The sequence below is a fragment of the Lissotriton helveticus genome, chromosome 12, assembly GCF_964261635.1.
Source record: "Lissotriton helveticus chromosome 12, aLisHel1.1, whole genome shotgun sequence".
Classification (NCBI taxonomy): Eukaryota; Metazoa; Chordata; class Amphibia; order Caudata; family Salamandridae; genus Lissotriton; species Lissotriton helveticus.
In genome coordinates, this window is record NC_136073.1 from 640,991,231 (window position 1) to 641,005,753 (window position 14,523).

The following is a 14,523-nucleotide window of genomic DNA, read 5'->3' on the forward strand; positions in this document are numbered from 1 at the left end:
TACAGAGAACACGAGATACTATTACAGTTTTAAAATGATCTAGTGCAGCAGATCCAGCCAACATCCCTGCAATCATTTTAAAGATGAATGTGAATTTAACGGCCACTAACTCTGGCTTCATGCTTCCAATGGATTTGTCAAAAATGGCTTTTCCCTGATTCATGGCATGGTTCTCTAATCAAACCAGTCCTCAGAAACGAGAATGCTATGAATGTAAGGAAATATAGATTAATAGGTCTAATGGATACTAATTCTTAGGTTTTTGCTAAGATTTTGTTACATCATCTAGAAACGTGGGTCTCTGACTCTTAGTGAAGAAGTTAGTGGAGCTACATCAAAGACTTTGAGCAGATTTACAACGATTTAACTCAGAGCAACACAGCAAGACAACTTGCTTTCTTGCACCTCATCAATTGGAGGGGGCAGGAATGTGCCATAGCTACTAAGATATGGTGAATTCCTGCTCTCCATCTCCTCTGATGCACAGAGTGCAGCCTAGTGCCAATACAGGCAAGGCACCCTGAGCTACAGGTAGGATTGTTTTTGTGCAGGAAGGGGCATGACTCTTGGATCCACTACTTTCTGGTGTATGCAAAGCTGGCACCAAAAGTAAAATCAATAGTACATCAAACAGAACACTTATCAGACCATTCTGCCGTGAATATAGATTTTCTGATAAACAAGAATCCAGCCCCGTCCAGATGGACACTAGACATGTCTCTACTAGGGGATCCTCTGGTTATTAAACAACTATAAAACAACACAGTTGGGTTCTTTGCAGTAAAAAACAGTTCCACCACCTTACATATTATATGGCACAAGTGTAAAGCCTTTATTCGGGGGAGGCTTCTCAGCTATGTGGTATAGAAGAGGAGGGAAAACAGACAAAAAATGAGAGAACTGGAGTTGAAAATAGAGGGGTACCCAAAATATCTGATCTATGGTACCGATCCCCAGGCACAGATAGCACTAATTAACTAAATTAAAGATGCGAAACGAGAACTAACATATTATTTACAAGATATAGTACGGAGAAAGTCCGAGGCCAGCAAATTGGTGCATCATGAGCAAGGGGAAGGCTGTGGAAAATTGCTGGTTTGGAAGACCAGGGTGGACAGAAGAACATGATAGAGAGTAGGCTTTTGTTAAATTCTCTTAGGATCTGTATCACAAAAACTCCGAGGCTACAGACGAACAAATAGTTACTTGGCTTAGAGAGGACCCTCCACCTGCGCTGCAGACAGACCAGAAACGGTGTTTAAATCAGGAAATAAGTGTTGCGGAAGTGGATAGAGCACATAGAGGCTCCAAATAGGGGGAAAGGCATTTTGGACCGATTTATTGCTATACAAAGTATTTAGTGAACTGAGAGAAGAACTCACTCCATTCTTGACTAAATTATTAAATGAAATATATGTTGCTGGTCATACCCAACTAAGATTATAAGATGAGGTGACAATTAATATAATTTAAACTATATAAAGATCCAACAGTCTGTGAATTGAATAGGCCAATATCATTACTGAATAACAATGATAAGATTTATACTCAAATTCTGGCAAAAGGTTGGAGAAAGATATTGGGGTAATTGTGCATGAAGATCAAAAGGGCTTCATGAAAGGCAGACAACTATTTGAGTTAACCCATGACCTGGTGAGTGCAATATATGTAGCACTGGATTCTAACCTCCCTTTCACCATTGTGACTTTTGCTGCTGATAACACTTGCAATCTGGGTAGTTGGCTCTTTTTATATGAAGTTAAAACAACATGGTCAAGGAGATAACTTTCTGAGAGCAATTAGAGCTGTTTACAAAGCCTCAATGGCAAGGATATTAGCTAACAGAAATATAATGAAGCAATTTCAGATAAGAAGAGGTACTCCACAGGGTTGTCCCTGTCTGATTTACTCTTTAACCATCATATCGAGCCCCTAGCAAGTTGGATTAGGGTAAGAGAGATCACCCCATTCCAATATCAGGATTGTGTAAAAAAAGTGTCGCTCTAGGCGGATAACCTGCTAATATACAAGCAAGATTTTAAAAACTCCTTTCCTGGTATTCTAAATGTTTTAAATGACTCTGGGGAGGTCTCTGGTCACTTAGTTAACCAACAGAAAATGTACTTGATGACCTGGAATGACTCACTAGAAAATCCCTTGGAGAAGAAAGAAATCAGATACTAAGTGGTGAAAGACTTAGGTAAAGTGCCCAAATAAACTTTATCAGCCTCTTGTTAGAAACTAAGGGGCAGATGTACTACCATTTGAAATAGCGACTTGCAAATTGTGCTTGATTGCAAGTAGCAATTTGCGAGTTGCAATTTAAAATGTACAACAGTGTCTGAGACACTGATTGCGATTCCCAATGGGGTTGCAAAATGCGAGCCTCATGAATATAAATGAAGCACTCACAATTTGCTACCCTATCGGAAATGGCTGGGCCTCCCAGGGATGGTGGCCTGCTGGGCTCAGCAGACCTCCAGGTCTGAGACTGCATTTAAATAAAGCAGTTTAAAAAAATGCATCCCATTTTCCTTAAAGGAAAACGGGCTGCATTAAAAAAAAAAAATGTTTTTGTTTAATTTTTTTAAGGGCAGGTAGTGGCCCCTAAAAAAAATTTCCCCTGCATTTTCACAGGGGAAGGGGTCCTCCTGAAGAGTGCGGTGAATTGTGAGTGTTTTGTGACCTCAATTGCGGTCGCAAAACCTTCGTACATGGTTTGTGAGTCACTATTAGAAAGGGAATGCCCCTTCCTAATAGTGAGTCGCAAAACACTAAATTGAGTGTCGCAAATTACTTGTGACTCGCAAACTAGTGTTAGTATATGTCCCAGAGGAAAATTGCATGCACAAACCGGTCGCAAACCCATTTGCCCATGCTATTTTCTGTCGAACATCTGGCCCTAAGAAACTATTGTATTCATGGGTGTACCCCCCACTCCCAATATTGGATAGAAACAACTTCATTAAAATGGTGATTCTTCCGAAGTTTAGTTTTTAATACATTACCTTTGATCTTTAGGGCAGAATGGTTTAGCAATATACAGGGTAATTGGCTAGCTTTATTTGGAGTCCTAAAGAAGCAAGAATTGCCTGAAGAAAGTTGTGTTAGTGCATACTTGATAAAAGGATAGCTTTCCATGATACTGTTGGATGTTTCAATTGAAAAATGTAAGAATTTTACTAATGAGAGGCTTTTAACAACTCTCTCCTCTCTATCATGCATTCATTAAAAAACTCCTGGGAGGAGGAGAGTTCTGTTTGTTCAGGTTTGGTCACTCAAAATACACCAAGACAATCAGGCTCAAGACTTTGCAGACTGTGTGCATGGTTTGACCCTTTGCTACATGATCCATGCTGGAAGGTCACGAGGCACTCCACGACTCTTGTCTTATATGAGGACAAACTAAAAACCAAACAAAAAAAACAATCCTCTGGGGCATGCAGCCCATGTGCACTGAGGAAATAACAAGGATAAGTAAAGATATTTCTCCTCCTTACATGTTACCTGGGAAGGTGTGGAATTTGTATACATCCAGATTAACTAGTGTAAGTAAATATGGGAATGCGCCTAAACCACGGGTGGAAGCTTGGGAACACGCATGCTCCACCCATGAAATGCCTTTCCAGTGCAAAATAACGCAAGTTGTGCTGCCTTGCGTTACTCCAGATTTACTATGCCATGCAGGGTGCCTCTACATAACATAGTAAATCTGATTTAAGGGCTTGCATTGCCTTGCATCAAATTGTGTGATGCAAGCGCAGTGAAAGCTCTTCACAATTCTGGCCAGTTGTGTTTACTTTGTTGACTTCAGCACAACTTTTTATTTAGTGGACGGAGGCTGACTGTGAAATAAATTGGAGCTGTGGAAAGTACTCCATGTCTACTCTCTTTAATTGAGGGCATAGATACATAAATTGGGCCCAGATAGAGCTTGGTTAATCTGGTGGACAGTCCAAATGACTTGAAATATATAGTAGTCTGTGGCATGAAAGTGTGCTGGCCCACCTGTCTTTTGGGATTTACTTAATTAATTTTCCTGAAATATTATGCTGTACTAAGTCATACTCACCGAAAATTAAAAAGGTCCACGTAGAGTGGCTGCTTAATTTAGATAATCTAATCCTTGTATACAGGGGCGGGATTACCACACAAACTTAATTGTTCAATTGAATATTGTAGCACTAATTTAATGGCTGTAAATTTAAAAAAAAAATAAAAAATGCTTTTTGGTTAAAATAACTAAATCATTCCTGGGCTTTAAACAATGGTAAAGCAGACGAAGTTGGGTCCTAAATGTATTTGGTCATAATATTTAGTAGAACATTACATTAGAAACATCATAAAAATCCTGTAAAAAACAGAGCTTTGCAAACCACGGGCTCTCTAGTAAAAATTAATTGCTGGTTTGAGGGATTTGCCTTTTTTTCTTTAATGAAGCCCATGGAAATGAAAATATTGCCAATAGTTGTTTATGGATCCAAGGTAATAGATCTAGACAGCTTTGATGTGTGGGCAAGTACTGCAAAGTTTATGTTGGAAACTTGTTGTCAATCTTCCAATGGGCTCGATGATTCGAGTTATTCTCCAGGAAATAAAGCTCTATTTCTGGGGTGAATTTGCAGCAGTCCGTCATTTGAGATACATATACAAATTGTCTTCCAGTGCTTTCAGTTCCAGTGTTCTGTGCAATTGTGGAGAAAAGAAATGGATTGTGTCTATGTTATTTTAATACAACGTGCCTTTTTTGTCATATGATGAATGATTTTCCAGTTGTTGGCATAGGTTCTTAAAACCTTTATTGGTAAAACATGGGATTCACTCTTGACAGCTCGCAATTAGTATTTTTGTTTAGCAAATATGAACTTTTAAGATGTTGTCCTTGGTGTTGCTCGGTTTAAAAATTGTGTAAATGCATCTTTTAATGTATAAGTATTTAAAATGTTTTTTAAATGTGATTATTTATGACTTTTAATCTATTGTTTGTTGTTTTTTGTGTATATCTGTATCTGGAGATTTATGGACAAATGTCTCGATAAACATATTTAATATTTGAAAAAAATCTGATGTGCTAGTAGGTGAACAGTTTGAATGTGATGTAAGGGGTGTGAGACTGCTGCACTGTGGGCTTCATCATGAGTTGCCCAGAATTAAGAGGTGGGATAATGGGGTCTGCATTGCGGATTCTGATTAGCACCTCCACTCCTAACTGTACATTCTGAGTTGAAACTACTGGAATGGGAGGTAACATGCTTGGTGCACAATGAATGCAAAAAAACACACAGGTATTTGCTGCTTTGGGAGACATATTAACTCACATTTACTACCTGCTCGAGGGAAAAAGTGTAGATAGAGTTGAAACACATCAAAGACTGCATGGGCAGTGGTGGTTCCACCACGTGGGCGTTGGAGCGTTGGCCCAATGCTTTCTTGCAGTGCGAGAAACAGAAACGTGAAATGGTATAAATACCATTTTACGTTTCTGCTTTGCGTACTGCGAGAAAGCAGAAGGGTATGCCTGATTGCCAGGTTGTGGGCGGGCAGGTGAGAGGTTCAGGGAGGAGTGGCTAGCCCAATGTTATGGGCGCTGACTCTTTGGCCGGCCCCAGGGCCGGCCAAGCCAGTCATAGCACTCTCCACTTTCTTCATGTAGGCTGCAGCGCAGCCTGCATGAAAAAAACGGCCTCCCCTAAGACGCCTGTAAAGACGGCGGCCTATCCAATCACAACGCTGCCATTGCAGCATTGTGATTGGCTTTGGGGAAGGAGGGAGGCTACCTGTTACTGCTTGCTGTTTTCAGAGAGCGGGAGGCGTGAGGCACAACACAAGAGTCCGGCCCGGAGGCACTGTAAGTTTTTCTTTTTTGAAATTGATTTAAATTAAATTAACCCCCCCCCCTCCTGGGACCCCCTCCCGTCATGCTGGCCGTGATAGGCGTGGGCACATGGTATTCCCCGCTTGGGGCACTGCAGTGCTATTTTCAGGTAATGGGAGCCGGCCATGGGGCCAGGGCTCGACAGAGGGGGCATGAGTAACTGCTTCAGATAATCCATAGTTTCCAATCAGAGCAGAACCATCTCTGGAACACGTGAATGATTCACGTGTTCCAGAGAGGGTTCTGCTCTGATTAGGAAACTATGGATTATCTGAAGCAGTTACTCATGTCCCCTCTGTCGGGCCCCGGTGCACGCACGAGCGTTTTGGTGAATTCCCTTCCCTCAGATGTGTAACTAAATTCAGTACGCCCCACGACTTAAAAAGTTCACAGCCACCACTGTGCATGGGCAAGAAAGGAAGGGCCAAGAGCTATAAAACACCTCAGGGCAAGAAAGACCATTAGAACAGAATTTGCATGCCCCCACTTTGGGTACATGAAACACCCAGAACAATCCCAATAAATAGGAACAAGAAAATTAAATTACCAGTTTCCCCAAAGTCTTTTCAATTGGATTGAAAAATTTGAGTGAATACAATTTCCCTTATGTGTGCACTGAAAAACTTTAAAATAGTTTTTATTTATATTTTCGAAATGACTTTCACTAGAAGGGTGATTAACACTTTCTGCACTTCATGGCACATTGACACTTTGTTATTGAAAGAAGTTTAGAGTACATTTCTCCAACCCGCAACATATTGCCTTTGGCAAACCTGTTTTAGCACCAAAAAGGCCTGTGCGAGTTTCCTAGGTGACCTTTCACCCATATATCTGTTGTTCTGTATGAAGTAGATCAATGTCAATCTCTGTGCTCAGATCAATGTCATCCACAACAAGCCGAAAAGGCCAGGCTACCTCCGAGGTGCCTGCATGTGCCCCTCAGGGGATATTAACAGCTCCTGATTGCTCAATCCAAGTCTCCCAGTAAGTCAACGATTGCTCTCCGCCTTCTACTTATCTGTAGGCAGTGTAAATACACTTCTCGAATGATTTTGAAAAGATCAGGTCTCATATTGAATTATATCAAATGCAATAATTAACATACTAATTGTGTTGTACCTTCACATAATTCTATGAACCCTTATAAACCACATGAATATATAAATATGAATCATCGAGACCTTGTTATTCATACTATAGTAAAACAAATGAATGTTATACATGTGCAAACAACACTAAATGCAATGTGCATTTAGAAATAAAAATGTGCACTCAAATTTTGTGAAATGTAATAAATATATGAAACGCAATTGGGGTACATAAGCAGAAAATGTGTAGATGATGCTAGAACAAGGTGCAGTTTTAAATGTAAGAAACTATTATAGTCCAATATCAAGCACACAAGAAATTGAACAATGTGTTTGAAATCCATATCTGAAAGTTTGTAAACCTTGGTGGAGTTTGAGTTGAACTTGTGCTCCAATGGCCACTGAGTTTATGTGTGCTTGTAGGTTAAGATATGTGACCAAGATAACTCCTTGACGTTTAGCATGTTTCACAATATAAGGACTGCAGTTAAGTACTGTGAGAGCATTGATTCAAGTTTGAATTCAAATAGAGCAATTAGGAGTGGAGATCAAGGGAAACTCTCTTTTAACCAGGTTCAGCTTAAGATGTGGTATACTATCCATGACTGCATATTATTGAGGACTTGGGCCATCTTTAGTAGGTAACATTTCCAGAAAGGACTAAGTATCTTTGAAGCATTAGTGATATGAGATTTTAGAGTGGTTTTGCATGAAAGCAAGAGTTTACATGTATACATTGAAGAAGCGGGAAAGATAATTGAACCCTGCAAAACGTCTTGCTGAAGTGAGGGAGATAGTTTTATGCATCATCAATTTTTCAAGTGTAACAGGAGTCAAATGAGGTTGGTGGCCTTTGTAACCATCTAATTATAACCAAGCGAGACCGCTTGTCCTCTGTGCACTGTTGCTTGTCCCAGCTGGGTATACCAAAAATTCGTCTTATTTAATTTATAGAAAATTCACACTTAGTTCAATTTGAATTTTGATCAATATCTTTTACTGAACGTTGATAATCCATCAGGACATTATTACGATTCATAACATCCAATGTGCCTATACACTTCATTCCTTTACGAATCCAATATATATATGTTTCATAGAGACTCAAATGCCCAATGCATTTCGGGCCCCACGGCCCTCCGTCAGGGGCTGTACCTGAAAGAATATAGAGTAAAACATTCACTCAAATGGTCAAATCTCCAATGACAAGGGTTACAGTCTGTAGCAACCTCAATACATTAATAACACCTTCTCATAATAGAAAATGTTATGTTGTCAAAAATTCATGAACACATGATTTAAATGCATAATGATCAACAGAAATGACATCAAAATCAATAACGTTATGCTCAAAAAAGCTGTTAATGCTGTGAGAAACATTCGCATGTGTATTAAAGAAACATATGCAGTGCTCAGAAAAGGGGGAAGAAAGGGAAAAAAGTGAGAGAAAACGATATGGTTGCCTAGCTACCACATGATAAAAAAGTTCCTGAACTATAGATACAGACGACCAAACTTGCTTCTCAGTAATTGCTACTAGAAAATGAAGAAAACGTGCTAGTGTAACGCAGGACTGACCTTTGATGCGAACGGTGCTCCATTTTCAAGTAAAAATGTGCTTCGGTGTTCGATATGCCCTGTGCCTGTAAAGCGCAGTTAAAAATGACTACCTGCTGTTTGGTAACAAACGTATCTTAAAGTATGCCTAAAAAAAACGAAAACGATAACACAAAAAAGACCAGAATCACACACCTGTGTTCCAACGGACTATCCAACGGGGCCAGTTTCACCTTAGAAAAATGTATTCCGTGCTACTCGAACGCGGCGTGTGCCACTGTTCTATCTAAACAAACAGAAATGGAAATCAATATAAATGAAAGTTCCGCGTTCGTAAGTAGGTTTAAAAAATAGAGGGCGAACCCACCCACCCACTGGAAGTGGGCCGCCGTACCTTGCTGAAAGCCGACAGAGTTCCCGTAATTCGTGGATAGAACCCCTCGGAATGTAAGAGGACGCCTGGTGCAAACGGCCATCTTTCACATGACGTGATATAATGGGTTGCATGGATATAGAAACAGGACTCGTTCAATTGACGGTAGCTCTAAGTGAACTGAAATGACACGCCATCTTGTAGCGTGTCGTGGATAGACTGAACTAGTTACTAGGGCACAATGAGAAAAATAAACAGGAGGAATGATGAATGAAAGAAAACATCAAAATAATGGTGATAATAGAAAAAAGAGAAAAAAACTCACATTGTTCATCTTACAAATAAACAGACAGTCATCATTAATAATGAATCACGATCAAATCAGTGAACATGTTTGACAGACGACCGAACTTGGCTTTACATGCTCTCGGCTTTGGTGCAGTATTTACAAGTAACATCCTAAATCAACTCTGTCATTGATCCCTTTGGGATCCTGAGTGTCTAAGCGTTTAATCCAAAAAACTTCCTTCTGAAGTAAACATTTGGTAATGTTTTTGCCGGGTCTGGGTGCCACCACTTCAAGAACCTGGAACTTGACTTGAGCAATTGTGTGTCTGTTGAGCTCCCAGTGTACTGCCAAATTACTGTTTGGGTTCTTGTTGCGAATTGTACTTTTATGTTCAGAAATGCGTGTTTTGACTTTACGTTCAGTTTTTCCTACATACAATAGCCCGCACGGGCATTTTATTGCGTAAATTACGTTCATGGTGTTGCAGTCTGCATTATGTTTGGTGATAATCGTTTCACCCGTGTGGGGATGTTGGGGTGGGTTCGCCCTCTATTTTTTAAACCTACTTACGAACGCGGAACTTTCATTTATATTGATTTCCATTTCTGTTTGTTTAGATAGAACAGTGGCACACGCCGCGTTCGAGTAGCACGGAATAAATTTTTCTAAGGTGAAACTGGCCCCGTTGGATAGTCCGTTGGAAAACAGGTGTGTGATTCTGGTCTTTTTTGTGTTATCGTTTTCGTTTTTTTTAGGCATACTTTAAGATACGTTTGTTACCAAACAGCAGGTAGTCATTTTTAACTGCGCTTTACAGGCACAGGGCATATCGAACACCGAAGCACATTTTTACTTGAAAATGGAGCACCGTTCGCATCAAAGGTCAGTCCTGCGTTACACTAGCACGTTTTCTTCATTTTCTAGTAGCAATTACTGAGAAGCAAGTTTGGTCGTCTGTATCTATAGTTCAGGAACTTTTTTATCATGTGGCAGCTAGGCAACCATATCGTTTTCTCTCACTTTTTTCCCTTTCTTCCCTCTTTTCTGAGCACTGCATATGTTTCTTTAATACACATGCGAATGTTTCTCACAGCATTAACAGCTTTTTTGAGCATAACGTTATTGATTTTGATGTCATTTCTGTTGATCATTATGCATTTAAATCATGTGTTCATGAATTTATGACAACATAACATTTTCTAGCATGAGAAGGTGTTATTAATGTATTGAGGTTGCTACAGACTGTAACCCTTGTCATTGGAGATTTGACCATTTAAGTGAATGTTTTACTCTATATTCTTTCAGGTACAGCCCCTGACGAAGGGCCGTGGGGCCCGAAATGCATTGGGCATTTGAGTCTCTATGAAACATAGATATATTGGATTCGTAAAGGAATGAAGTGTATATGCACATTGGATGTTATGAATCGTAATAATGTCCTGATGGATTATCAACGTTCAGTAAAAGATATTGATCAAAATTCAAATTGAACTAAGTGTGAATTTTCTAAAAATTAAATAAGACGAATTTTTGGTATACCCAGCTGGGACAAGCAACAGTGCACAGAGGACAAGCGTTCTAGCTTGGTTATAATTTCACGTTTCAGGCGCAATTGGGACATTGCACTCACCTCAGTAGCACGCATTGAGTAGATTCTCTTTATATTCGTGGATAAACAGAGAAGCAGCAACAGGAGTGCCCTTCCCCTTAACAATTGTTACTTGTGGTGACAATAATGCTATTCAGCTATACTCTGAATTATACTACTATTGATCATTTACAAAAATCTATTATAGCAATACATATTGTCAATTGACTGACATAAATCTCAATCTATTATGATGATTACAAAAAAAGTTAAAAACTGAGAATACCAATGAAAATGCACACAATGTATTGTAGGACTGCATGAATGAATGTGAACCTACTTGACATGCTGAAAGAGGACACCATTTCCAGAGATAAACAACTTATTTCCATCTATTGTACTTTCGACATGGAGCTGCCCCAGAGCAGAATCGGGGTATTTTACCAATAGACCCAGCGTCATGATGTAAAATGGCTTTGCTGCTTTCTGAACTTCAATGTTTTTAATCTGTGCACCCTGTCCAAATTGATGCATTATGGAGCCCTCCCTACTGCTGCACCCTGCACAAAATAAAAGTCCAAATTGTTAGAAAAGAACCATATAGCAATTAACATTACTCAGAAAAATACAAAGTTACCAATATTGCACTACAGTGTGAATCCTGCATAAGCAACCATCAGGCCTTCGCACAGGAGACCAACATCAAATATGCACTCCACTCTCACTTACACAAAGAAAAAACGCGGTATTAGCCTTACTGTTGGGTCCAAAACTGATTCTCAAATATACCCTTTTAGCACTTGACTTTCTGAGTGGCAAAGTCAAGTAGCACAACGCTTATTCCAAGAGGAGTGGGGTTAGAAACTCAGCACTGAACCGAAATTAAGTGATACAAATAAACTGCCCAGTCAGTAATCTCAGGCCCTTGTTTATGGTGATTTGGTGTAGCGCAGCAAGTCAGCTTGCTGTACTGTCCTACGCCAAAGTGAAAGGGCAGGAATGCACCGAATATATATGTAATGCGGTCCTTTCCTGTTCTTTCCCACCATGCTGTTGCATTTTTAGTGGCCTAGCACCAACGCAAGCACCATGGTGCAAGGGTGCCTGTGTTGTAGTCAGGATAATTTTTGTGCAGGGAGGGCCACCTGCCTGCCCGTAAACAATCCTAAGAGGTGTTTTCCTTTTTCTATGTGTGTTGCAGAATGCAGCACACATAAAAAGGGGAAACAACTAGGCAAAATAAATGTATTTCTCCTTGTTACTCCTCACCTCCGGAGGCGTGAGGTGTTGGCACTTTCGCAGGTTTACATGCTCTCATAAATCTGGACAAGTGTCAAAATCCATGGGTTTCGCATGAGAAAACTCACTGCAACACCCATGGAACGACTCCTGAGCGCAGAGTAAGGCAACGTGGCAATTTGCACTGGCTTGCCTTACTCGATATCTATGAGGCCATTCAGAGACCCGCATAGTGGCTTGCGTGGCATCATAGATATTATTTTGTGATTTACCCTGCCAGAGCGTCACAATAAGTGGCGCTCCGGCAGCGCAAGGGGCTCGTAAATATGCTCCTAAATTTTAGACGAAATTAAAAGTACTTTAATTTTACCACACTCAAAAATAGATCATTGTATGCAAATCAACATTAGCCAGTAATGGGAGCAGTACGTTTAATATTTTATGAGACTGTCTTCTAGGCTATGTCACGTCGGCCCTTAGCCAGGTGTAGGGAAGTCTTATGGCTACTTGCAGGTGAAAGAGCATAAACTTTTCCTATAGAATTAAACATTCCTGATGGCAAACCTGTCTTGGGCTTTAGACATAAAACTGCATTTAAAAAGTGACACACAGAAATTTGGTGCTGCAAAATGAAAACATGAGGCTTTGATATTCACCGGCTTTAGTCAGACGCTTTCTACTTAGTAAATCATGTGAAACATTGCACAATTAATTTAAAGTTTGCTTTCATTTGACTAGTTGAGATTTTGTCATAAGTGATTTTAATTTGCAAAAATGTTAAATGTGTGTAGTAGTAGAATATAATTTGTACTGAATCAACACGACATTTTAAAATGTAGAAACACAGAAACAGCTAATGATTTAGAGTTCTGAGAACTTCAGATAACAGAAGAATGTTTCTCATGTGAAAGAGGAACGCCTACAGCATTTCAGTTAGCCCATTACTCTGTCGTTTTCATATTAGTCTCATATATATGAGTCTTATCATTTCATCTTATTCTATCTCATTCTTCACTTGGACCTCCCCACATAGTCCCAGTGACCCCACAGAGAACTGCCCCATTCTGGCTCTCATCACTGCTGTATTATTAACCACCAACAGGAGACACAGAATGTTAGCAACCTCTTTACTGTGTCTTTAAATATACCGACACACCCGGCTCCACCTTTGTAATATGTGAGCAGCTTTCAGCTGCACCTTTAAGATCAGCCAGCCTTCTGCTCTTGACCAATTACGTGATAGTATATGTAAATTGGCCAGACCCTTTGGTCTTCCGTTTTTTCATCGAGCAGACTGCAGCTTCGCAATATCGCCACAAAGTGCGATATCATCAGGAGGCATTTACTGCCCCTCAGGTAATCACCCTGCAATGTAGCGCTCTTGTGCCGGTTATTCACACCAGCCGCCTGTGTGTAGTTAACTGTGCGCTGTACTTTTCATCCCCACAGAACCACAGCACTATCAGCCATTTAAAAATATTACGGCCCCACATCAGCTGCGCGATGCAAGATTACTAGGAGGCACTCTTTACCTCGCAGGTAATTATTGTATAACGCACTGCTTATCAGCCGGCCTTCCATCCCAGCCGCCTGCCTTACCGTTACTCCGCGTCCTGTTTTCTTTCCTTTTGCAGAACTCTGATAGTACCAGCAACCCAATTTCACGGCTACTATCAAGCCATCTACATGCCCTGCGATAAATCTGTAGTTTTAACAGGACTGCCACTAAAATAAGAACACAGTCAATCGCGCAACAAGAACAATCCATACCATGAAAGGTTTCTTAGCATAAAAGGTCACTTTATTTAAGACAGGTAAACAGTATAGCCATACAACATTGTACATTAAAAACATTCTTTATGCATAACCTTTAAATACCAGCATTTAAAACTTCCCCACAAACCTTGCATCCGCAATTTCCCCAATGAACAGAACAATGCCCTGGTTTATTTCCTCCTTCCATTTTCTCGTCCCCCCCCAACCCATTGGGGAGGATGAGCCCGCTCCTGACCATCCCATCCCCCAAAAAAGCGCCACCCAGGAAAACCAACGAGTTTTCCTGGTCCCCAACCCCCCCTCCCCTTAAAATAGTAAAAGGAACATTGGAATTAAATCTCACGTTTAGCAGCGCACCAAAGATTGTCACCCCAGAAACCAGACAAAAATTCCCGCACCTCCAACAAGTAATAGGCTTGACCCAAGTCAGAAAGATGAACCCCATCCTGACGAAACAGATCCATATCCTTACCTGCGATGTTTGCATGGCACAAAACCTTGATACCCAAGGTATTGCAATAGCACTTCATCGCCCTGTTTAATTTCCTACGAGACTTTTCTATTGCAGCCTGATTTCGCGCTCCCACCCAATGGTGCCGATAGATAAACTCCGTCCACACCACAGTAGTGCCTGCCCAATTTTCTTTGATAACTGCCAATTCAAGTTGCATTTGTTTCAAGATGGATAAACCAGAGAGTTGTACCAGGTCATTTTCACCTAAATGAATAATAAGGAGA

At 40.4% G+C, this 14,523-nt stretch overlaps 1 protein-coding gene across 3 annotated transcripts in view; it reads right to left on the reverse strand.

Moving 5' to 3' along the window:
* Window positions 1–14,523, reverse strand: part of KCTD19 (potassium channel tetramerization domain containing 19) — a 2,598,446-nt gene that overhangs the window by 1,684,076 nt on the left and 899,847 nt on the right. For all 3 annotated transcript variants that reach the window (XM_078669086.1, XM_078669084.1, XM_078669085.1), the window contains one exon: window positions 11,111–11,330. In XM_078669086.1, the coding sequence (XP_078525212.1) occupies window positions 11,111–11,330 (220 nt within the window). The remainder of the gene's footprint in view (window positions 1–11,110; window positions 11,331–14,523) is intronic.